The 25,977-nt window shown below is 48.3% G+C and overlaps 1 protein-coding gene across 7 annotated transcripts in view; it reads left to right on the forward strand.

The window, feature by feature from the left end:
• LOC146871232 (ATP-dependent chromatin remodeler CHD8-like) overlaps window positions 1–25,977 on the forward strand; it is a 2,388,691-nt gene that overhangs the window by 435,115 nt on the left and 1,927,599 nt on the right. For all 7 annotated transcript variants that reach the window (XM_085650618.1, XM_085650635.1, XM_085650640.1 and 4 more), the window contains exon 8: window positions 12–67. In XM_085650618.1, coding sequence (XP_085506744.1) covers window positions 12–67 — 56 coding nt within the window. The remainder of the gene's footprint in view (window positions 1–11; window positions 68–25,977) is intronic.

Genomic DNA, 25,977 nt, shown 5'->3' on the forward strand with positions numbered 1-25,977 from the left:
CTCTCTTGCAGCTTCCCAATGGCATGTACATGGAGGCAGAGGAATTCTTTGTCAAGTACAAAAACTAGTGAGTATGTTTCAACTCCCTGCATTAGCAGAGGAGTACCTTAGTTGTCTTATTTTGTGTGTGAACAGTGTTGTAAATGAAGGTGGTAATAGATTGAGGAGGAGGAGGTAGGATTGAGGAACCACTTCATAGAGAACTGGTGAGAGCCTGTCTGTTTATGTGCATTTGTATAATTGCACAACTCGCCCTGGAGGATATCCTTGCGCTGAAGCAGGAGTTGTACGGGTTAAAACAGGGTCCAGGCTAGGTGAAGAGCCAGGTCTTCAGTTTCCTGCGTAATTCAAGAACTGAATAGGAGGCTCTGCTGTGCAGTGGGAGGTCCTTTCAGACTTTAGGAGCGAGGTGGCAGAAGGCACCACTGCCAAATCTGGTGCTTCAAATGCAGGGGAGTGTGCAAGGATGAGTCAGGTTTAGTGGAGGTGTATGGTAGGATTGTTACTGTTAAGGCCATTCCATTTCTGGTACATGGGCCCTCATGATGTGGAAACGTCCAGCTCCTCACACTTGATGTAGCTAATGAAGTGGGTGCATGAGAGATACATGGTTTGGAGGCTGTAGGGAGATCATCAAGAAGACACCTGTGATGCCTGTAAATCTTTTTGATCAACGTGCTTGACGCCAAGAAATGCAGCTCAGGCAAGCAGACGATATTCCGAACATCTTCGGTCAGCAACAGGACGAAGACAAGGAAGCTTCAGCAGCACAAAAGGAATCCTTCTCTATTCATTATTCAGATTCAGAGTCTCAATCTGATCTGGACTCATCCACCCTTCTGCCGGCACAAAAGCATCAGACAGTGAGTACTGCTACCCCTGATCCAAAGCCCAAATCTGTCTCGACTGAAAAAACTGCTCATAGTCTGCCAGTCCATGGCGCGCACCGAAAGAATGAATCGCAAGTCCCTTCTTTGGCTCTGCTCAGAAAATGTGGCCTATGGCAGGGGCCACCACCTCTTGCACATTTGCCCTTACAACGTCTTGACCATTGGTATTGGCACCGAAACAAAAACTGGTTATTTCGGATCTGACCGCAGAACCGCCTAAGTTGAACTCCCTCCACCGAAGTGTTTAACTTTCTGATCGAAAACTCCAACGGAGCCGATTCTCAATGTAAAGCAGAAAAGACTGAACCCAATGCAAAGAAACACTCCAGATTCAACCTGGAGTTAAGAAAATCATTCTTCAGCCTACAAAAACCCATTCTTCAAAGAAACAATGAAGTTTACAAGAGGTTTTAGGCGCTTCTCTGTAACCTCAAAAGAAAAAGGATGCTGCAACAAGCCCTTTGCTCACCACCTCACTCACCAACACCATCCGAGTCTGGTAACACATCTCTTCACTCACCCAGAATAGATGATGAATAGGATATACCACAAGACAGGCACCTCAAGGGGATACAGACCTGATCTCTATCCCACACAGACATCACCACCTGATGATGCTTCTGTGTATCAAGAGCTCATGGCAAGGGTAGCAGCTTACTATCAGGTTTCCTTTCATGAAGATACAATAGAAGTGGACTTTCTTTTTGAAACCCTATCTAACACTCGAAGGGGGCCACAATACCTACCACTTTTAAAAGGTATGATACGCCACATAGAGGTCATGTTTTAAAAATTTGTCAATACGAGAGCTATAACGCTACGTATTGACAAAAAATATAAGGCTGCACCTTGAGATCCTATTTACATTAGAGGTCAGTTAACACCAGACTCCCTAGTCATGTCTAATGCAAGGAAAGGGCCAACTTCCAAACATCAGGAGAGGCGCCGCCTCCAGACAAGGAATCTAAAATAATGGATGCTTCTGGAAAAGGGGTAGCTGCCCAAGCATCCAATCATTAGCACAGAGCTTATATCCAGGCTCTATTAGCTGGTTAAGATAGGGCCCATTGCGATAAATCGGAGGGGCTCCTCCAATATCTCCCAGAGGAACACAAAAAAAGGAGAGGAAATTGTAATTGAAGGCAAACTGATAACTCCATAAAATGTGCCTTAGACGCAGCTGATACCGCTGCTAGGGAGATAAATACTACCATCTTATTGCGTGGACCCGCATGGCTTCGTGTCTCAAGATTCAAACCAGATGTACAGCTGGCAATCTTCCATTTGCGAGAGAAATCCTTTTCGGACTTCAGGAGGATGCAGCCCTAGAAATAATGAAAAAGGACACAGAAGTTGCAAAATCTATTGGGGCTTTGCAAACAACCTCATATTGTGGGTCCTTTTGGAGGCTTAGCTATAAGCAAGAGGCAAGATCCGACTCCTCTAACACTGGGGCAGTATATAAAAATCAGGTACAAAACTCTAGTACAAAACCATTTTATAGAGGTTCCTATAGAGGAAACAATTTTAAGGAAGAGGTGCAGAAAATAATACCCACACCTCCAACATTAACAATGACTTCCTTACAATTCCCCAACCACTTCACACCTGTCTGGGTCGTCTTCATGACTTTCTACTAGTCTGGAACTCACTTACAACAGATTGATGGCTATTAACCAACATGGCTGTTGTCTGGAACTACGTTAAACTCCCCAAATATCCCAGCTTGCCAAATACACTGTCAATACATCAAATTCTCCTTCAACAGGAAATCACAGTTCTGTTACAAAACGGAGCAGTAGAACCAGTTCAAATACAATTTTAATGAACAGGGGTATACTTGCTATACTTCCTTAGCTCCAAAAAAGATGGGTCTTCACGCCCCATTCTCTATCTCAGACCACTAAATGATTACATTTTATCAGAACACTTCCATAAGATCCTACTTCAGGAAATTCTTCCATTGCTACAAAAGGGAGATTTCATGACCACCCTGGACATTTTCACATACCCATCCATCCTGCACACACAGAGTATCTCAGGTTTCAGTTTCAGGGCAACCATTATCAATTCAAAGTTCTTCCCTTTGGGATTGCCTTCGCACCCAGGGTATTCACAAAATGTCTAGCAGTATTAGCATCTCATCTTCGAAGACACAACATGCATGTGTTTCAATATCTCGATGACTGACAGACAGCCAGATCTAGTAGCCATGCTCAACACACGTTCGGCACTGTCCTGCCCAAATCCAGACAGAATTAACAACATAGTATCATTATTTCAACAGTTTTAAACTAATAATAATAATATCCCAGCCAAAACATTGCAACGGCTTTTGGGTATGGTGGCATCCTGTCTCAATAGTCCTACATGCCAGACTTCACATGAGACCTCTCCAAGAAGGTCTCTCTCGTCAGTTGACTCAATCACTGGGTCAACTTCATGATCGAGTGTTGGTAGATAGCCGCTCACACCCCTCTCTTCAATGGTAGAATCCACAAAATGTATCCAAAGGGCGGTTGTTTCTAGACCCAGTTCCAAAGATAGTTTTCACAGCAGATGCTTCCCTTACAGGTTGTGGAGCTCATCTCCAGAACCTCACAATTCAGGGAGTATGGGATTCCAAAGACACAGATCTCCATATGTCCCCTAGAAACTGCAAGCTTTTCACCTAGCTCACCTACTACACAAAGTTCTCCTAATTCGAACATACAGTACCACAACTATGTATCATAGAAAAAAAAAAACAGGCGGGGGACACATTCTCTCCAATTAACTCAGCACAGAAAATATGGAGCATAGCAATACCCAACAACATGAATCTCCTAGCAGAACATGTCCCGGGGACAAGCAACCAAGTTGCGGACCTTCTAAGCAGGGTGCAGTTTCAAGTCCCCGAATGGGAACTCCACCACACAGTTCTTCTACCATACTTCCAAAGGTAGGGGTTTTCACAAATAGATCTGTTCGGAACCAAAGAAAATGCAAAATGCCAAAACCACACCACCAGTCCAAGGACAATGCCCTATGATCAGTTGGTCAGGGAGATTTGCCTACGCTTTTCCGCCTCACCCACTTCTTCCTATAGTTGTTAGGAAACTACTGCAAACACATCTTACAGTGATGCTCATTACGCCAACATGGGCTTGCCAGCCCTGGTTCTACACGAGAAGCTTCACCTCAAGCTGGAACTTCTCACACAAAACAAAGGGACACTAAGACACCCCAATCCCAAGGAAAGGAACCTTGCAATTTAGGTACTGGGGTCCTAGAATTTGAATATCTTTAAACTTGCCACAAGAATGTATGGACATTCTTAAGGAAGCCCGTAAACCTATTACATAGCAATGTTATGTGTCTAAATGAAAAAAGATATGTTCTTTGCTGTCAACAACAGAACATCAATCCTCTTAATGCAAGTGTGCAAACCCTCATTATTTTCAGAATAGACCGCAGTTATAATTTTTGAAGATTCCGGTCATTAAAGCATTCATGGAGGGACTTAAAACAACTATTCCTCCTAGACTTCCTCCTGCACCTGCATGGAATTTTAAACATTGTATTAATACGGCTCATGGGTCCTCCTTTTTAACTGCTTCACTTCTGTCCATTACAATACTTATCAGGGAAACGGGCCTTTTTAATTGCTATCACTTTTCTTAGAAGGGTCATGACATTCAGGTGTTGAACACTTGAGAAACCTTTATTCCAGCTACATAGAAACAAAGTGATACTCAGAACAAATCCTAAGTTCCTTCCAAAGGTCATTGCCAGTTTTCATAGTAATCAAAACATTAAATTAATTGTGTTTTTCCTGCAACCCGATTCTGTTGCAGAGAGAGCATTCCACTCAATATATTTTAAAAGAACTCTAATGCACTACATCGACAGAATTAAAACATTCAGAAAGGCAAAGCAATTATTTATTGCCTTTTCACTACCTCCTAAGGGAAAGGCCATTTCAAAATCACGAATTTCAAGATGGATTGTTAACTGTAGCCAGACTTGATATACAACAGCTAAAAGGCTTTTACCTGTTTCGCCTAAAGCTCATTCCACAAGGAAGGTAGGAGCTTCTGTGGCTTTTTATGATACATTCCCATTCACAAAGCAGCTACATGACCCACTCCACACATTTACAAAACCCTATTGTGTGGATGACTGTATGCCAACAAGCCAATGTTTACCAAGGTAGTTTTAAGGACTCTCTTTCAAACAACTGCAAACCCCACAGGTGTAACATCTGCCTTGGGAGAGGAACTGCTTTACAGTCTATGCACAGCATGTGCATCTACTGCACACATGCCTTGAACTGATTGTTACCTCTGTTCTTGGCATGTAGTGCTGTAGATTTACATGCGCCACCCCTCCTCCCCATAATACATCTGTGCAGATTGCAGTTCACGTACTTGCATCATACTATTGCATGGCCATCACATTGCTATACTTATCACTATTACATTCTCGCCTACCTACGGCAAAATATTCCGAAGATGGCGTCGATGACCATGCACAGTATTACCAAGAGGAGGAGTCACCCAACCACGTGACTCGAAGAAAACGTCTTGGAACAAAAAACTTGTAATCATCCGAGCCTAACACTAGATGGCAGACCTATGCACAGCATGTGAAACTAGAGCACTAGATGCCTACAGGGTAAGTAAAATAATCCTTCTGGTGCTGAAAGCCTTCCAAACACAAATGATGAGGATGACCGTGCTGGTGCAAACAGACAACACAACAACTGTGTTATACTTCAACAATCAAGAAGGGGCAGGATCACACACACTGTCCAATCTAGCACAGAGATATGGACATGAGCTATTCAGAGACATATCATACTAGTCACCTTACATCTACCAGGAGTACCACAGGCAGAAAAGCTCCGCATCCAGGCAAGCCTCTCCCATGAGTAGGAGCTAAAGGAGGAAGTAGTGGACATGATATTGGAGAAGTGGAGAACACCAACACTAGAACTCTTCACAACACATGCAAACGTAAAATGCCATATCTTTGCAGCCAGATACTCAAACCAACGTGCTCAAGAGAAGATCCTGCCGATCGATTGGTCGGGACATTCATATACGCCTTTCCACCGATTTGTCTAATTCCACTAGTAATAGAGAGTACAAACAAGGACACTAATTCTATTCTTTCCTCAGTGGACAAGGCAGAACTGATATTCAAATCTAATAGAACTACCTCAGGATAAAAGGATGTTTCTGCCAATACCAAAATACTTACTAACAATGCAGAGAGGATGTGTGCTCCTCCCAGAGCTGTACACACTGAGCATAGCTCCTGACGAGTTCGAATTTGGCCACCTACTCTTCCCAGAAAAGACTATGGAAGTGTTGCGGAAGCCAGAAGACCTTACACAAGGCAGTGCTACAATGCAAAATGGAAATAGTTCAAACCGTGGCACATCGCAGTGGCACCCGACCTCATCTGGACACATATTGCAACCATGTTAGAATATCTCACCATCTACTCGATGAAGGATTATCATACTCCTCACTCAGGGTACACCTTGCAGCCATTGTAGCATACTCCAGGGGAGTAAAAGGAAGACATTTCTTCCAAACTTTGGTCATCAATAAATTCCTAGAAGGAGCAAAAACAATACCAACAAAAGATCAATTCCTACACACACATGGAATCTGAACATTATACTCACACAGCTCATGCAACCTTCCTTTGAACTAATGCACAGCATACCCTAACCCTAAAAATGGCCTTCTTGGTGGCCATCACCTCATTGCACCAGGTCAGTCAACTGCATGCACTCACAATGCAAGAACCATACCTCCAAATTCACATGGACAAGGTAGTGATTTGCACAAAGCGGTTTCAGCCTTTCAAGCCAATAAAAGCATTGCTTTCTATCAAAAGTAAAAATCCAGAGCAGATAGGGCTGTACACACTTTAGACGTTCGAAGAGAAGTGATGTGCTATATTCAGGAAACTAGTACAATCACAGAGTAATCAATTTTGTCTCCTTCAGATTTGCCTCCAAGAAGATGTGTAGGAAAGTGGGTTTCTGTTGCAGTAACCCCCCCCCCACACATTTTGCCAGATTTCTGATGCACTTTTACTTGATGTGCCCTGGTTTCCTGCCAATCAGGTTCCCAGGGCCTGTGTTCTTTCCCTAAAACTGTAGTGTTGCACATCCAATTGACAAAACTCTGGCTACATGTAAGTCCCTTGTAAAGGTACCATGGGTACCAAGGGCACTGTGACCAGAGAAGGCCTCCAAGGACTGCAGCACATATTGTTCCGCCCTTAGAGGCCCTGTAAATCAACACACACACACTGCCATTGCAGGCTGTGTGTTTTGGTGCAAAGTGAACTACTGCCTTGGCATAGGTAAGCCACCCCTCTAGCTGGGTGCACTGTACCACTGTTGAGGGTACAGGTGCATGAGCCCTGTACCCTTACAACATTTAAGTCCATTCTTAGACATTGTAAGTGTAGTAAAGTCATAAATAGTATATGGTCTGAGAGTTTGTCATTACGAACTCCACAGCACCATAATGGCTTTACTGAATTCTGGGAAGTTTGATATCAAACTTCTCTGCACATTAAACCCACACTGATGCCAGTGTGGGATTTCATGTAAAATGCACCCAGAGGGCATTTTAGAGATGCCCCCTGAAAAAAGACCAGCCTCTGGTGGGTTACCTGACTGGTACACACCAGCCTGCCACCAAAAGACCTGTTTCTGGACCCCTAGGGTGGAGCCTTCGCTCCCTGAGCCCAGAAACTCGACCTAACTCTATAGCCTCCTGTAGTCTGGGACCTGAAAGAAAGCACATCCTGGGCAGAGGTGCCAAGCCTACCCCCCAGGATGGTCCGGGGCTGACCTGTGGCCAGAGATGCCAATTGGGTTTGGTCTTCAATGCAGTTTTAGGGAAAGAACATGGGCCCTGGGTACCTGATTAGCAGGAGCCCACCACACACTCAGTCAAAGTACATCAGCGATTCAGCAAAAAGTGGGGCAACCATGCAGAAAGAGGGCACTTTTTACACCTGTCCCGACCTCCTACAGCAGAATCCCGGTGTGTCCTGCAGCCAGCAGCCCTCCAGAAACCGGAGAACCTGCCCTGCCTTCACTGTCTCCCATGACCACAGGATTTGCTTACCAACAAACTCTGGCTCCGGCCACATCCACGAGTCTGCACCAATCTGCACCTTACCACTACGTCCCGGATTTGAGTGGTCCAACACCATGAGGTCTCCCCTGCGATCCTGACCTGAGATCTGGTGATCCCTGACCTACCTCAAGTCTCCCGATGACGCCTGCAGTGCCTATCTGGATTCTCCCCCAACCTCGACAGAAGCCAGCAAGGAATACCTGCAGTCAAAAGACACCCCTGCACCTGACGCCCCACGGCGTTGGGTGCCCCAACCGACGGTGTCCTGGCATCCCTCGACATCCCAACTTTCCTCTCCAACTCGTGGCCGCCTTTAGAAGATCTTCATGCCTGATCCTACAGTGTTTGTTCTAATGAACTTCCCCATTAAAAAGAGTTCCTGACGTCAATCCAGCACCAATCACTGTGAGAAAGTGGCTCTGTATATACTGTTCCTTAATAGGTACAGGGTGTACAGAGTCCACAGTCCCCCAGGGTTTGACAGAGGTTAAAGTTAGATATAACCTTACTCTCTAAAGTGGTAGCTTGGTCGAGCAGTAAGGCAGTATCAGAGGACAGTGTAAAGCATTTGTTGCACACACTCAGTCAGCAAATGGTCTCACACACTCAATAACTGAACTCTAGGCCAATGGTTTGTATATAAAAAATATATGCTTGTTTTATTTTAGAACCAACACTTGGATTTAAATATACTTTCTCAGCAGGAGATGTTTCATATAAATACTTTTGCAATATGCAATAGATTTTTGTAAACAGTTACAAGTGGTTGCAGTAGGCAACTCTATTTTTAAACACAACAATGCATTGAGCTCAATGGTAAATTCAAGTTATTTGCAACAGATTACTTTTTAGATTAGTTTTGGAATTCCAGGACTGGATCCTAGATTTAGTCCTGGGTCAGTTCTCAGAATCAAGTGATGAAAGTAGACTTAAGTACTGTAATGAATTTTAACTAATATTTAGCTATTTTAAAAGTTGACAATTAGAAAATATTTCAGAGAAAACAGTCAATGATTCCCTATGGAAGAAAATGCAGGTTACAGGTACAGTATGTTCTCGTTACTTTTGTAATCCAGTACTGGGTGCCTAGACTCAGTACTTTGGACCTTTATACAAAACAGGTATGTAATTACGTTTTCAGATATTATACGATTTTTGAAGAATATTTAAAGATAGCAGAAATCGACACTTAAAAAAATTTCACAGAAAAACAGTCAATGGTTTCCTATGGAAGAAAATTGAGTTAAGGGTAAGTACAGTTGTAGATATTTTTCAGAGTCAGTGCTGGGCACCAAGATCTAGCACTAGGAGCTCACCTAAGAGCAGGTGAGTAATTTCGTTTTTGTTACTCGGCAGATTTTTGGTGAATATTTGAAGATTTGAAAAGTCCACACTTAGAAGAAATTTCAGGAAAAAGCCAGTCAATGTTACCCTATGAGGAAAATAGAGTTTGCGGTTTAAGGGGAAGTACTCGACTGGCAGAGTTGAGGTTCTGGGCACAGACTCAGGGGTCTCCCAGGGTCAGGTAGGTACAGTTGGTTCACCCTCAGCGGCTCTAGGGCGGCCGGGTGCAGAGAGAGTTAGGCCCAATGTTATCCTATGAGGGATAGGGGGGGCCTTGTTTGGTGGCTGCTGACCGGCAAGTCACGCGGCTGTGGGATCTGGGCTCCTGGTCACTTACTCGGGGCAAGTGGTGAAGTAGGGAGGAGTAGAGTTTTCACTGCCAGGGCCACTCGGGCGGCTGGGTGCAGAGTGCTTTTGAGCCTTCGGGCGCTCAATGGATTTCAATGGGTAATCTCCGGTTAAGAAAAAGACTGCAAGCTCGGGGACGAGGACTCTTAAGGTGCCACCACCACTTCGAGAGGTAAGTTGGGTAGTTGGAGGATAGGTAGGTACCCCGGGATTGGGCACAGGGGGCCGTGGGGCACCGCGTGCAGGGGTGCCTTTAGGTGTCGGGAAATCTTACCCTCTGTTGATCGCGGTTGGGGGGGGGGGGCACCTGGTTCTGAGGCTGCAGGCTTCTTCAGGAGTGTCGAGGGAGGTCCTTGGGTGCCGGACTCTAGGTCAGTCGCCGTGGGGTCGTCCTCAGGGTCTTTGTTCATTCCGGCACTGGCCAGGCTCGGCTGGTGCAGAGTGTGCTGGGTTCGCGGTTCCGGGCTGTTGCCACGGATTAGAAGTAGATTTTGAGTAGAGCCTCTACTCATGGGAGTCCCAGGGGCTTAGAGCCAAAAGGTAGCCAGGTCCTCCGGGGTTGGTGAGGTTGCTAGCCACAAGAGATGCCGGGCTGGAGCAGGAGCAGGTTCGAGGGTCGACAGGCCGGTAGGGCTGGGGCCAAAGCAGTTGGTGTCTTCCTCTTTTCAGCAGCTGCAGGGCAGGTCTTCTTTCTTCTTGCTCTTCGTAGTTTGGAATCTGGAATCTGGGGAAGGAAGGTTCAGGTTACCCCTAAATACTAGATTTAGGGGCGTTACAGGTAGGTGAAGGGCAGGGACCAATGGGTCCCCATCCTGGGGTGGGTACACCCCCTATCCTGCCTCTCTCCTGTGGGAGGGGGGCAGTAGCCTAGTCCTGATAGGGTAGGGCTCCCCATCTTCAAGATGGCGAGAGCCTGGAGATGTGCTTCACCTCGCCTCCCCCACCTGGGGGGTAGGGTTGGCAGGCTGGCACATCCCCTGTCCTTATTTGGGGTTTCTGGCCAAAGCTTCCCGCCAGAGTGGGGGGTTGCAGGGGCCTGGGGAAGCTCACAGAGGCGGCATGCCTTTGAAGCTTCCCCCTGCCCATCCTGGGGGAGGAGATTTAGCACCTCGCCCAGGATGTGCATTGTTGCAGGACCAGGAGAGCAGGGGCTCTCCTACCCAGGGGTCCAGCAACATGTCTGCTGGGTGGCAGCCTAGGCAGCCTCAGAGCAGACGTGGATTTGTAGGTTAGGTTTGAGGGGGCACCTCTAAGATGCCCTCTGGGGTGCTGGGTACATTAAATCCCACACTGGCATCAGTGTGGGTTTAATGTGCTGAGAAGTTTGATACCAAACTTCTCAGTCTTTAGTGTTGCCATTATGGTGCTGTGGACCTCGTGTTTGACGAGCTCTCAGCACCATGTACTCTTAAATGGCAGCACTGCACTTACAGGGCTCAGGAATTGACCTGGGCACTGTAGGGGCACAGGGCTCTTGCTCCTGTGCCCACACCATTGGCATAAGGCACCCAGCTAGAGGGGTGACTGATGTATGCCATGGCAGTGTATGTGATGGGCATGGCACACAGGGATGTGTGCCATGTCCACTTTGTTTTTGTCTTGCACCCAAACACTCAGCCTGCAAAGGCAGTGTGTGTGTTTAAGGGTACAGGGCCTCTAAGAGTGGCACAAGGAGTGCTGCAGCTCTTGGAGGCCTTCCTGGGTACTTACGGTACCATTTACCAGGGGCTGACATGTGGCCAAGGTTTGCCAATTTGGGTTTGGTTTCGTTTAGGGAAGGAACATAGGCCCTGGGCACCTGATTGGCAGGAGTCCAGGGCACACTCAGCAATTCAGCAAAAAGTGGGGGCATACCATGCAAGACAGATGGCACTTTCTCACAATCACCCATCACCCTGCAGCCCCAGTGCATAGTTTGTGCTATCTTGGATCTCCCTTTACCCTGAGGTAGACCCTAGAAGCTTTGCTTCCACATCAAGTGGCATACCCATGAGCAGCCACCAACCGGAGGACCCCTATTCCCCATTGGATAACATTGGGCCTCAGCACTCTGCACCCTACCACCCTAATGCCGCTGGCGGTGCTTTTTGAGTGAGTGCATCCTTGACCCTGGGGGAAACCTTGTTCTAACAACAAAAACTCAACCCCAAAGACCGTTTACCTACCTGCAAATTGATAACCTCATGTTTAAGGCATATGAGCTGCAGATTGTACACTGTGCATAGATCGCCATCTGGTGTTGGGCTTGGATGCTTGCACTTTGTTGTTGTCTTGGAAGAGTCTTTTGTAGTCATGCAATAGGTGACTCCTCCCTTGGACGATAGTGCGCATGGGCATCGACTCCATCCTCAGATTGTATTTTTCCGCCATTGAGTTCGGATGTAACTTCTGAGCTCCGGTTCGGCACCATATTCTCCAAACCTTTTCCAGGCGCAAACTATCTAAAACTCGACGGTATTGTTTTCGATCGCGTGATCTTCGACGCGCACCTCAGCTACTCTATTCCAGTCGTCGACCCGGGCCGCTGGGCCTATCGACGCCATTCTGGCCTGCAGCTCATGGAAAGGACTCCATTGAAAAAATTCCCTCAGTGTGGAGTTAAATTTCCACACAGTGACCACCACAAGGTCTGTAACCTGTGTCTCTCGCCCGAGCACGACGAGAACAATTGTCAAGCCTGTGCCTCTTTCAGATCTAAAAGGACCATCCGTGATCACCGGGCCCGACGACACATCATGGCGCAGCACGCAGCTCCGGTACCAGTGGACATCTTCGATGAAGGCCCGATGTCCCGGACGAAGATTCTGAGGACCTGGAAATCGTGTCTGAAGCAGATGACTCCGACTCAGACAACCACATCACTCCTGGTCAACGAGTGAGTGCAATTGCCCCTACCCCAACTCCACCCGAAAAAAAGAAGGCCCTGGTCAGCCTGCTGGCCCCAGTCGCGACCGAAAACAAGCTTCAGAAGCCCCGCCCCCGGGCCCGGCTCCGAAGATGAGGGACAAGCCTTCCGGTAGCTCGGGACAGAGCAAACTGCATCTGTGTTCCACAGGCACCATCGGCACCGAAGCCGGGAGTGCAGCCTACTCCCAAAAAGACATCGGCACCGAGCACCTCGACGCCGAAACAAGATATCGGATCCAAAACGAAAACATTCGGAACCGAAAAAGATTTCCGCCTCCACAGCCAAGCCGAAGGACCCTAAACCACCTCCCAAGGCCTCTGAGCAGAAATCCAAACCTCGCTCGGACCCGAAGAAATCGGCGCCGAAAGCGGTTCCCGAAGAGGAAGAACTTTTTCGGCCGAATCCTATCGATCCAAAACAAAAACTCTCCACATAGACCCCAAAACAGGACTTCTGGCAGCTGTTCCACATAAGAAGAGGAAGCTGGACACACCAGGCATTCCTGCAGTGCCTGTAAAGAGGAAAGACTGTGCTACTTTACCTTTCCGACCCTCTTCTCCTGTTTTTCCTACTAAGCCTGTCTCTCCTCCACATTCTCCTATACTTCCACCAAACTCACTGCCACCACATGATGATGATGATGATGATGATGATGATTTAGGGGATGGGAGAGTTAACAATGACCCTTTCACTGACCCTGATGACGACAGACGTACCACAGGACGATTGGGATGATTATGATGACCCAATAGATCCTCCAGACCTCCCTGATCCCCATGCATACCCATCTCCCCCAGAGGACAATTTTGGCTTTGGTCAGCTTGTAAATAGAGCTGCTCTCTACCATGGTGTTCAGATGCATTCTGACCCTGCATACGAGGACTTTCTTCTAGGCATCTTTGAACGGACACAAAAGACTGTACAGACCCTGCCAATGTTAAAGGATGTCATTAAACATGCCCTTGACATACTCCAAGACCCTGTTAGGGCTAGAATTCTCAATCCCAGGATTGACAAAAACTATAAACCCGCTCCCAATGATCCCACCTACATCAAGTGTCAACTGCCTTTAGATTCACTAGTGGTAACTAATGCTAGGAAACGTGCCAACTCTCAGACCTCCGGTGAGGCGCTACTTCCGGATAAAGAATCTAAGTTGTTAGATGCTTCCGGCAAGAGAGTTGCTGCCCAAGCAGCTAATCACTGGCTGATAGCCAACACACAGGCATTACTTGCTAGGTACAATAGGGCTCACTATGACCAACTGGAAACCCTATTGCAACATTTACCTGATCAATATAAGACCAAGGCAAATGATTTAATTCAAGAGGGTAAATTGATAACCAATGCATCAATCAAGTGTGCCCTTGACGCAGCTGACACCGCCTCTAGGTCCATTAACACTAGCGTGTTACTCAGACGACATGCCTGGCTATGCATCTCTGGCCTCAAACAGGAGGTACAAACAACTATCCTCAATCAGCCGTTCAATCAAGAACAACTTTTTGGACCAGTTTTAGACACCACTCTCGAAAAAATGAAAAAAGACAGACGGCTAAATCCATGGGAGCATTACATTCTCCATCCACCCGTGCTTCCTTTCTTTGCTCCTTCTATAGAGGAGCATCCAAAAACATCGGAGCAGACACCGCCTCTTCTTCCTACAAAAACACCACCCAGCAGAGGATATTTAATAGGTGGATACAGGGGAAATAACCACAAAAGAGAGGCTGAGGTAACAACAACACTCGCACACCCCCCAGTAATAAGCAGTGACTTCCCTCCACTCCCTCCAGACCATTCCACCCCAGTCGGATGGAGACTATCACAGTTCCTACCTGTCTGGACTTCCATCACCACAGACAAGTGGCTAAGACAAATTATCCAGTATGGTTATTGCCTGGAACTTACAGCAACCCCACCCACCATACCACCCAGTCAGCGGCCAATGTCCAGGGAACATCTCACGCTCTTAAAACAGGAGGTTCTCCCACTGCTTCAAAAGCAGGCAATAGAACTAGTTCCCTTACAACATCAAGGAACAGGGGTTTACTCGCTGTATTTCCTAATCCCCAAAAAGGATGGCACCCTAAGGCCAATACTCAACTTGATACCTCTCAATCTCTACATACAGTCAGATCATTTTCACATGATCACTCTTCAACAGGTCCTCCCACTACTTCAACAAGGCCACATCCTTGCCACACTAGATCTCAAGACGCCTATTTCCACATTCCCGTACACCGTGCTCACAGGAAATATCTAAGATTCATAGTGGACAGACAACACTATCAGTTGAAAGTCCTTCCGTTCGGGGTGACCACCGCACCCAGGGTGTTAACAAAGTGCCTTGCAGTAGTAGCAGCACACTTGAAGACAACAAATCCATGTCTTTCCATACCTTGACGACTGGCTGATAAAAGCCAAGTCATTCAACCAGTGTGTTCATCACATTCATCAAACTATACAGCTACTGCACAACTTGGGATTCACAGTAAACTACACATCTTCAGCCCTCCCACATACATCAGTATCTAGGGGCCACATTAAACACCTCCAGAGCTCTGGCATATCCCAGTCCAGCCAGGAAAACCATTATACAAACCCTAATCACCAAATTTCAGCCACAGCATTCCCTCCTAGCAAGGGTATTCATGCAACTCATAGGAATGATGGCCTCTTGCATTTTTATCGTACCTCACGCAAGACTTCAGATGCACCCCTTACAAGAATGCCTAGCACTTCAGTGGAACCAGGCTCAAGGACAACTTACAGATCTGGTGTTGGTGGACAGCCGCACACATCGCTCTCTGCAGTGGTGGAACACACAAAACCTCTCCAAAGGGTGGCCTTTCCTAGAGCCGGTTCCACAGATAGTGCTAACAGCAAACGCATCACTCTCCGGCTGGGGAGCCATCTCCTAAACCACACAATTCAAGGCAAATGGACCCCTCAACAAAAAGTGCTCCACATCAATCACCTAGAATTACTGGCAATATTTCTAGCATTAAAATCATTCCAAGTACATCTACATCACAAGACTGTCCTAGTCCGGACGGACAACATGACAGCCATGTATTACATACAGAAACAAGGAGGCACACATTCTTTGCAGCTGTCTCAGCTGGCACAAAGCATATGGTGATAGGCCATTCCACAAAACATATACCTTCTTGCAGAACACCTTCCAGGAGTTCACAATCAGATTTTGGATCTGCTAAGTCGATAGACACAGCACATACACAAATGGGAACTTCATCCTCAAGTTTTTCAACCATTTTTACAAGTCTGGGGTCAAGCGGACTTCGATCTGTTCGCCACACACGTAAATGCAAAATGCACTACCTTCGCCGCCAGGTTTCCACACAAAAGGCAATGCAATATGGATGAACTGGTAGGCAGATTTGCAAATGCTTTCCTGCCACTCCCACTGATTCCCATAGTAGTACGCAAGCTCAGACAACAGTCCCTCAGGATGATCCTGGTAGCTCCCACATGGGCACGGCAACCGTGGTTCACAACACTCCTGGAACTTTCAGTAGTTCCACACCAAAAACTGCGTCTCTCCCCAACGTTGCTAATGCAGAACCATGGAGAGATAAGGCACCCCGATCCAGGTCAACTGAATCTAGCAATCTGTCTCCTGAAGTCCTAGAGTTCGGTTACCTTAACCTTCCACCGGACTGTATGAACATCCTTAAAGAGGCCAGATGCCCTACTACTAGAGCTTGCTATGCAGCTAATTGGAAAAGATTTGTCATCTTCTGCAATAACAATAAAATCGATTCTCTGGATGCTTCAATCCAGGACATCATTTGCTACTTGTTACACTTACAAAGGTGTAATCAAGCATATTCATCCATAAGATTACATCTAGCGGCACTTGCCGCTTATTTACAAAACAGACAACACTTGTCACTATTTAGAGTACCTGCAATTAAAGCCTTAATGGAGGGCCTTAAAAGGATAATTCCCCCCAGACTGCCACCCTCTCCGGTTTGGAATTTAAACATTGCACTTACCAGGCTCATGGGTCCCCCATTTGAACCTCTACACAAATGTGAACTGCAGTTCCTCACATGGAAAGTAGCTTTCCTTTTCGCCATTACCTCTCTCAGGAGGGTAAGTGAGATCCAGGCTTTAACCATACAAGAACCTTTCTTAGAAATGCATCGTAACAAGGTGGTTCTTAGAACAAATCCAAAATTCCTTCCCAAAGTAATCTCTGCTTTTCATCTTAACCAAAAGACACACAATTGATGGACGGAATGCAGAACAAATCAAAACATTCACCCCCAGTCAAGAGATCTGGGTTAAATCCATCATTCTTTTGCTCACCATGCCACCCCAGTTTAGACCTGGCCATATGTGTGAGAAAGTGCCATCTTTCTTGCATGGTATGCCCCCACTTTTTGCCGAATTGCTGAATGTACTTTGACTGAGTGTGCCCTGGACTCCTGCCAATCAGGTGCCCAGGGCCTATGTTCCTTCCCTAAAACAAAAACCCAAATTGGCAAACCCTGGCCACATGTCAGCCCCTGGTAAATGGTACCCTAGGTTGCCAGGGCCTTGTGACCAGGGAAAACCTCTAAGGGCTGCAGCACTCATTGTGCCACCCTTAGAGGCCCTGTACCCTAACGCACACACACTGCCCTTGCAGGCTGGGTGTCTGGGTGCAAGACAAAACAAAGAGTCGACATGGCACACATTCCTGCGTGCCATGCCTACCACCTACACTGCCATGGCATAAATCAGCCATCCCTCTAGCTGGGTGCCCTATGCCAGTGGTGTTGGCACAGGAGCAGGAGCCCTGTGCCCCTACAGTACCCAGGTCCATTCCTGGGCACTGTAAGTGCAGTGCTGCCATTTAAGAGTACATGGTGCTGAGAGCTCGTCAAACACAAACTCCCCAGCACCATAATGGCAACACTAAAGATTGAGAAGTTTGGTATCAAACTTCTCGGCACATTAAACCCACACTGATGCCAGTGTGGGATTAATGTACCTGTTGGACTTGGCCCTTCTGGCAGGTTCACCCCTAAAAGTTTTGCTTTTTATTGTGACCTGATGTTAGTGATTTTGGGCTTCTGCGCGCTTTACCACTGTGTCCCAGGGTAAAGTGTCTGCGTGTAGTGAGGTTGGCCTGCCCTCCCATAGGAATGCATGGGGGAATGTATGTGTCCCTGGTCGTTCCTGATGCGTGGGGAGTGCAGGTGCGAGTTTGGTATGTGCGGACTCGTGTGATGATATGCTGCGCGATGATGTGTGCGGCGTTACTGTAGCTAGTGTGGAAGTGCCACTTCTAGACGCTGGCATAAATGTGCAGTGACTGCCTGGCGCATGATTGGCTGGCAAGGTCATGTGATGGGCTAGGGAATCCCCAGAGTCAGGAGGAGTCACCCAGTGGTGAATGGGGAGATCAGCAGCCAGATGGGTGGGAGGAGTAAACCTAGGACCTGAATAGGGCTGGGCGTTCCCCACACAATGCTGGCTCCGCCCCCTGTGGTGCGACTGATGACCCTGGCCTGCTCTGTGAATAGGGAGAGGGGCTGAGCAAAACAAAGTGCTCAGGAACCAGTTGTAACTGGTTCGCCCCTTCCCTGCACCTTGAGACAAAGGAAACCTGTGTATAAGAAGGGGATGTGACCCCATGTAAAATGTTGTTTGCTGATCCTAACTGGGGGGGGGGCCTGCTGCTGCTGCTGGGCGCCAGGAGAGACCGCCACTGGGGACTGCCTCCCTGCCTGGAGGGCCCTGTGAGCTGGCCCCTGCTCCCAGCCCTTGCCCCCCTGCCTTCCTAAAGACTTCCCCTGGACTTTGCCTTGCTAAGGAGAAGCTCTCCACTTGTTGCTCCTGGACCCTGTCTTCAAGCGCCTGGGAAGCGCTATATCTTTATTTGCTGCTGAGGAGCACCTTCGTCGTGACAGCAGCGCTGAGCTGCAATATTTAGCGAGGGAACCCCGACAAAGGGATTCCCCCGCTTTCTGCCGTGTTGGAAAGCGGGTGCCCACCCCGCATTGTGGCGCTCGTTGGCGGGTGCCCACCCCGCTTATTTCTGTATTTTAATTGCGGGAGCCCACCCCGCTTATCTCTTTGTTAAATTACGGGAGCCCACCCCGCATCTGTGCCGTGAAAGTCACCGCTGGATGCACCAGGAAGTCAGGCACCTGGTGTTGGGATGTGGGCGTGACTTAAAAAAAGGAAGCGGACGGGAGCCTACCCCGCGCTCCTGCACCGAAGCCGGAAGCAGTCTGGAGCCCACCCCGCGCTCCGGGGAACAGAGGAAGGCCGTCCCGAGGGAAAGCGAGAGAGCCCCCGAGGAGCGGGCGCTCTCTCGTGATCGGTTGTACTGCCCCCGAAGAGTCCGCTGTGCCTGGAGCCTCGGAGGCTCCCCAAGAGAAGAGCTCCGGTGAAGAGGGCTACTAGCTACAGTGCACCGTCCTGCCCGCACCGCAGGAGAAAGACTGCCGCCGCCTTCGCCACCAGGAACCTTCTCCCCAGCTACGAGCCGGTGAGTTGAGGCGGCTGGGCGGGGAGGATATGTACTGTGTTAGGGCCAGCATTGTTTGCTCAGGGCGCTAGTGCGCTCTAACGGAGACATTGTTTGATTCAGAGCCCACGAGGCTCCCACGCTTTTGGGGGCATATTTGTTCTAGAGCCCCAAAGGCTCCAACGAAGGGGGCAGTGTTCTTGAGCCCCGACAGGTTCCAACGACGGGGGCCAGTAGTATTTGTTTTAGAGCCCTGACACTCCAACGTTACGGGGGCAGATTGTTTGTTAAGAGCGCGAGGTCGCTCTGACGGGGCCAATATTTGTTTAGAGCCCCGAGGCTCCAACATACGGGGGCATATGCGTTCTAAGAGCCTAGAAGGCTCCACCGTTGGCCCCATCATTTGGTTAGAGCCCAGAGAGGCTCCAACGTGTGACATGCTGTTGTAAAGGCACAGTGGTGCCCAAGCCTTTTCCCAGCTGCCCAGCACTTAGTGGGCAGCTGCAACGTTTAGGTTGTGCCCCCCCTTTACGCTTTGGCCTGCGCAGTCTTGCCCTGACTCTGCTGGACAAAGGGCGTTTGAGCCCCTGAAAGGCCAAGTTGGCCTGGGGACCGTTTTCTTGTGTTGTGCCCTCACCTAGGGTACAGGTTTATTGTTACCTGTGTATTCTTTTTGCGCCTGCGCATTGCCTTGATGCTAAGTTTATGCCTAACTGTGTTTATGCATAGGAGATTGTATAGGTTGTACTAGTGAGGTCATAGTCCCCTGCGTGATGTGTACCTAAGGTGTTTTAGTATTGCGTAGGGTGTACTTACCTTTTACCAGTGGTTACTGGTTGTGCGCTACATTTATTATTTGTGCTACATTTCTACATTTACCATCGGGTGATTTGTGCTAATTCCTGACAGTGGTCCATGAGGCCCTGTCCCTTGTAGATAATTCCCCTGTAAATTCTGCCCTGTGCCAGTTGGCACAGTGTAAATTGTGTGAATATTATCTAATGTGTTTGGTATAATACAAAGGCTATTTTTATATAATACCTTGTGTGGAGTTTCTTTTGTAGTGGGTTGGGTGTTGTTGCTGGGTGCGCTCGCAAACGCTTTACACATTGCCTCCGGGATAAGCCTGACTGCTCGTGCCAAGCTACCAAGGGGGTGAGCAGGGGTTATCTTTGGCGTGTAACTCCCCAGCCCTGACTAGTGGTGGTTTCTGCCTGGCTTTGGCGCAAGCCCTAGCCAACCAGAAATCCCATTTCTAACAGTACCAAGCACCCTAGAGGGCATCTTAGAGATGCCCCCTAAAACCTAACCTACAATCCACGTCTTCTGTGGCTGCCCAGGCTGCCACACAGCAGACATGTTGCTGGACCCCTGGGTAGGAGAGCCCCAGCTCTCCTGGGCCTGCAACAATGCACATCCTGGGCGAGGTGCTAAATCTCCTCCCCCAGGATGGGCAGGAGGAAGCATCAAAGGCATGCTGCCTCTGTGAGCTTCCCCAGGCCACTGCAACCCCCCACTCTGGCAGGAAACCCCAAATAAGGACAGGGGATGTGCCAGCCTGCCAACCCCACCCCTCGGGTGGGGAGGCGAGGTGAAGCACATCTCCGGGCTCTCGCCATCTTGAAGATGGGAAGCCCTGCCCAATCAGGACAAGGCTACGTCCCCCCTCCCACAGGAGAGAGGCAGGATAGGGGGTGTACCCACCCCAGGATAGGGACCCATTGGTCCTTGCCCTTTACCTACCTGTAACGCCCCTAAATCTAGTATTTAGGGGCACCCTGAACCTTCCTTCCCCAGATTCCGAAATCCGAAGAAGAGCTTGAAGAAAGACCTGCCCTGCAGCTGCTGAAAAGAGAAAGACACCAACTGCTTTGGCCCCAGCCCTACCGGCCTGTCGACCCTCGAACCTGCTCCTGCTCCAAACCGGCATCTCTTGTGGCCAGCAACCTCACAAACCCCAGAGGACCTGACTACCTTTTGACTCTAAGCCCCTGGGACTCCCATGAGTAGAGGCTCTACTCAAAATCTACTTCTCCAGTATTGGGGTGTCTTTCATAGATTCACATGCTTGAATATTCCCCGTCGTCGGAGTGGGAGTCCCACGGTAAATAATATAGCAATATATATAGCCATAATATACATATATATATACATATACATAAGTAATCCTATAAAAACAGAGATATAAGTAATAACATCAAGAATGTCCCTATATGAAATTGCCATAGAGATACATGGAAAGAGAAAAAAGACTTTCATAGTCTATCTCTGTCATTATGTTAGTCCAAACTACGGCCAATCAGGCGCCAGCTCCTCTCTAGAACCTTCTCCTCAGAGCTTCTCACCTCAGATTTTCTACCGCACGTCGTGTGACAGGGAGTCTCCCTGAGCTCTGCTCAGTTTTTTCAGTCAGAATGTCTTCCAGTAAGAAATCTTTGTTTAGACCATGTTCTTCATGTGGAAAGCTGCGTCTATTTTCTGAGGACCCACACAGTAAGTGTATTTACTGTTTGTACCCAGACCATGAGGTGGCAAAATGTAAAATTTGTAGAACCTTTTCTACAAAGACTTTAAAGGATAGAGAAGGCCGCCTGTTAATATGGCTACAGAGACTGAAGGATAAGGACAACCCAGTTTCTGATGTGGAAAGTATGTATTCTGGCCGTTCTCAACCAGCCTCTAAGCGCAGTAGTGTGCAGGAGTTACCATCTCCTTTCCTCAAGAAAAAGAAGCTTTCTATGACTATGACAGCTACCACTTCTGCTGTTGCACCTACTGTTTTGTCACCTAAGAGACACAGTTCTCAGGCTGAAGAGGCGTCTACTTCACAGTCCTCAGGAAAAAGACTGTCCGCCTCGTCGACGATGCTGCCGACGACGAGATCGGCGATATCTGGCTCGTCGACGGTGACTATGACGACGACATCAGCTGCTTCGTCGTCGACGAGCGTTCTGTCGACGTTATCCTCGTCGACGGGGACCATCACTAGTACAAGGGCTGTGACTTAAATTTTGCCCATTACATCGTCGACGACGAAAAAGGCAAGGGTACCGTCGACGCTATCTGCGTCGTCGACTAAGGCGTCGTCGAACTCGTCGACGCCCACTCCGTCGTCGAAGAAGAAAAAGACCCCGTCGACGGGATCGTCGACGGCGACTTCGTCGACCAAGACCTCGACGACGACAACTCCGTCGACGGCGGCTCCGTCGACGACGATGACTCCGTCGACGGCGGCTCCGTCGACGACTATTCCGACGACGATTCCGTCGACGACGGTTCCGTCGACGTCGATTTCAAAGGCGCAAGGTTCACCGACGCATATTCCGTCGACAATCGTTCCATTTACGACGGCTCCGTCGACGAGGCCTTCTCCGAAGACATCCACAGTGTCTACCATACAGCAGTCAACGGCAGGTTCTTTCATAAGGATAAGGTTGAAAAAAGTAGCGTCTGCCCAAGAGTCAAGGAGGGAACAGCTACCTCACGCATCTTCAGCATCGCTTTCAGAGGCGCAGCCTCCATCGCCTTTATTTGCTACGGATTCTGATCAGGAGTCCGAGGGTCTGCCGGAGTCCTTTGGAACGGCGCAAAGCCCATCCGACCTCATAATTAAATGCCAGGACAGCAGTGAGGATGAAGATCCAGTGTACATACAGCAGGTGCCTGCGAAACAGCCAAGGGCGACTCTTCCTTTGTCGCTTATAACTAATCTCCAACGCATGTTGGATGACTATAATCAACGCTTTCCGCTACCTCCACAAGGTTCTGAGGTCCCGTCAACTCCTGTGGTTCCAACTATACCACCGATACCAATAGAGAATCCTGTACCTCTGCTGCCGTCTGCACCACCAAGACAGGTCCCAGAGAGGTTGTTGCCTCAATATCAGCCTCCGCAGGGAGAAACAGAAGAGGGTGAACTCCCAGATGATGATGGGGATGTGGATGACGATGATGAGGATATGGCGGAGTGGGACAATTACCAAGTACAGACACCATCCCCCTCTCTGATAGTCACAGGGGATTCACCTCCAGTGGACATAGCAAATTTCCATCAATTAATGGAGAGGGCGGCGCAACGTTTTAAACTAACAACTCAGCGCAGAGAGGAAGATTGTTTCCTCTATGATTTCAAAAGTCAGCCGTTTAAACAGACTCATGCTATTCCTATTGTGGAATTTATTTGGGAGGAAGGCAAGAAGTTGATGCAAGCACCGAATACCTTGCCGGCACAGGTGCCTCGATTAGAGAAAAAATATAAGGCACCAATAGGAACCCCAGCATGCCTCACGGGACAGGCTAAACCTGAATCAGTCGTTACGCAGGCAGCGCAACGTAAGGCAAAGAATCCGACGTCGACTGTCACCGCACCACCGGACCGTGACGGACGTCGAATGGATGCCATAGGGCGTAAGTTCTCTTCAATGGCCTCTACTGTGGTAAGAGCAGCTAATGCCTTGGCCATATTGGGTCGCTATGACCGACAAGTGTGGGCTGACATTTCAGAAGTACTGCAACAGTTACCGGAGCCTTCTAAGGGGGAAGCAATGAAGTTGCTTCAAGAAGGAGAAGCAGCATCGACGGAGATTATTGATTGTGCAGTAGACATCGCCTGCACGGGATTCCGTCAGCTTGCCGGAGCGGCTGTTCTGCGCAGGCAAGGATGGTTAAAATCGACATCCTTTCGTCAGGAAGTACAATCCATGATTCTTAACATGGCTTATGACGGCGAAGCGTTGTTTGGAACTCATGTTGATGAGGCACTTCAATCCATAAAGAAGGACACCGAGACAGCTAGATCTTTAGGAAACCTTCAATTTCAAAGGCAGAATTTTAGTGGTGCACGCGGACGCGGCACCACCTCCTCCTCCAATTTTCGAAGGGGTAATAATCAATACAGACCCTATAATCAAGGATCCAACCGATATTCCAATACCCAGCAACAGCAATCTTCCCGACAGCAGGCTTCTAAGTCGTATAGAGGGAAATCCTCATACAGAGGAAACGCATCTAAGAGACAGTGACTCTTTCCGGACATGCATGATTGGAGGTCGAATCTCTCTGTTCTTTTCTCAATGGTCCTCCATCACAAGGGACCGTTGGGTTTTGGACATTGTGAAGAAAGGACACGCCTTAGAATTCACCAAATTCCCTCCTTCCACACCACCCTCCGGGCCACCACCTGCTCACATGAAAGAACTTTTACATCAAGTTCGACTTCTACAGCAGAAGGGAGCTGTAGAGATGGTGCCAGTATCGCAAAGGGGATAGGGTTTTTATTCCCGTTTCTTTCTGATCACAAAGAAGAACGGGGAGTGGAGGCCCATCCTCGATTTAAGGGCACTAAACAAATACCTAAAGAGCCAATCCTTTCGTATGATGATGCTAGTAGACATCTTGCGTCTACTCTCACAGGAAGATTTCATGGCAACTATAGATCTCCAGGATGCCTATTTTCATATTCCGATATTACAAAGGCATCGAAGGTTCCTGCGTTTTCGAGTGGGTCAACACGATTACCAATTCAAGGTGTTACCGTTTGGTCTGCGCTCGGCCCCTCGTGTGTTCACGAAGGTACTATCTCCAGTGATAGCGTTTCTGCGACTTCAGGGAGTGCAGATTTTTCCATATCTGGACGATTTTCTCCTAAAATCCCAGTCAAGCACTCACCTAGAACAACACATACTTCTTTGCCAGAACGTGTTTCGCTCACTAGGTCTGTCGATAAATGCAGCAAAATCCCAGCCTCATCCTGCTCAACAAAGGGATTTTCTGGGAGCAACTCTGGAAACGGTATCAGCAAGAGCGTTTCTTTCCCAAGAGCGTCTGCAAAAGATACTACGGCTGGTGGTGTTAATCAGATCAAAAGAGTCAGTTTCTGTGAGATTGTTAAAATCGTTTCTGGGGATGGCGTCATCCTCTATTGCCTTAGTTCCTCATTGCAGGCTGAGAACACGTCCTATTCAGGAAGCACTGGACGTTCAGTGGCGTCAGGTCACGGTTTCGTTCCACGATATGGTACGTGTCACAGATCAAATGAGGTCAGCGCTCGCATGGTGGGCAAATCCAGCCAACCTCACAGAAGGCATGTCTTTTCTGTCGGTGCCGCCGGACAGGACAATCACGACAGACGCCTCATTAGAGGGATGGGGTGCACATTTGGAAGATCTCTCCGTAAAAGGAAGATGGTCAGCACAGCAAAGAACTTGGCACATCAACAGGTTGGAGTTGATGGCAATTTACCTTGCTCTCAAGTCATTTCTGCCCTTGATCCAGGGAGAATCAGTGCTAATACAAACAGACAACACAACCTGTATGCACTATGTCAACAAAAAAGGCGGAACAAAATCCCCAAGTCTGTCCAGGATAGCTCAAAGAATTTGGGACTGGTCTCTCAGTCATCAAATCATGATTACAGCAGTACATCTACCAGGAGTAGCCAATATCCTAGCGGATTCCCTAAGCAGGTCCTCCTCGTCGACCCACGAGTGGGAATTACACCAACCCACTCTAGAGAGGATATTCCAAATATGGGGTCGTCCACAACTGGATCTTTTTGCTACGCCGGAGAACCGGAAATGCCGGAATTATGCAAGCTGGCATCCCCACAAGGGCTCGCAGGGGAATGCCCTTTTGATAAACTGGTGCAATCTATTTGCGTAGGCCTTTCCTCCAATTCCCCTCATACCTCGGGTCCTTTGGAAAATGAAGAGACAGCCTTGCCACCTGATTCTAATAGCCCCACGCTGGCCCCGACAACCGTGGTTCTCAGAACTGCTTCTGATGTCCCAATGTCAACCAATCCTCCTGCAACAGCGGACAGATCTGCTCACGATGAGCGAAGGG

Source organism: Triturus cristatus, chromosome 1_1, assembly GCF_964204655.1.
Source record: "Triturus cristatus chromosome 1_1, aTriCri1.1, whole genome shotgun sequence".
Taxonomy (NCBI): domain Eukaryota; kingdom Metazoa; phylum Chordata; class Amphibia; order Caudata; family Salamandridae; genus Triturus; species Triturus cristatus.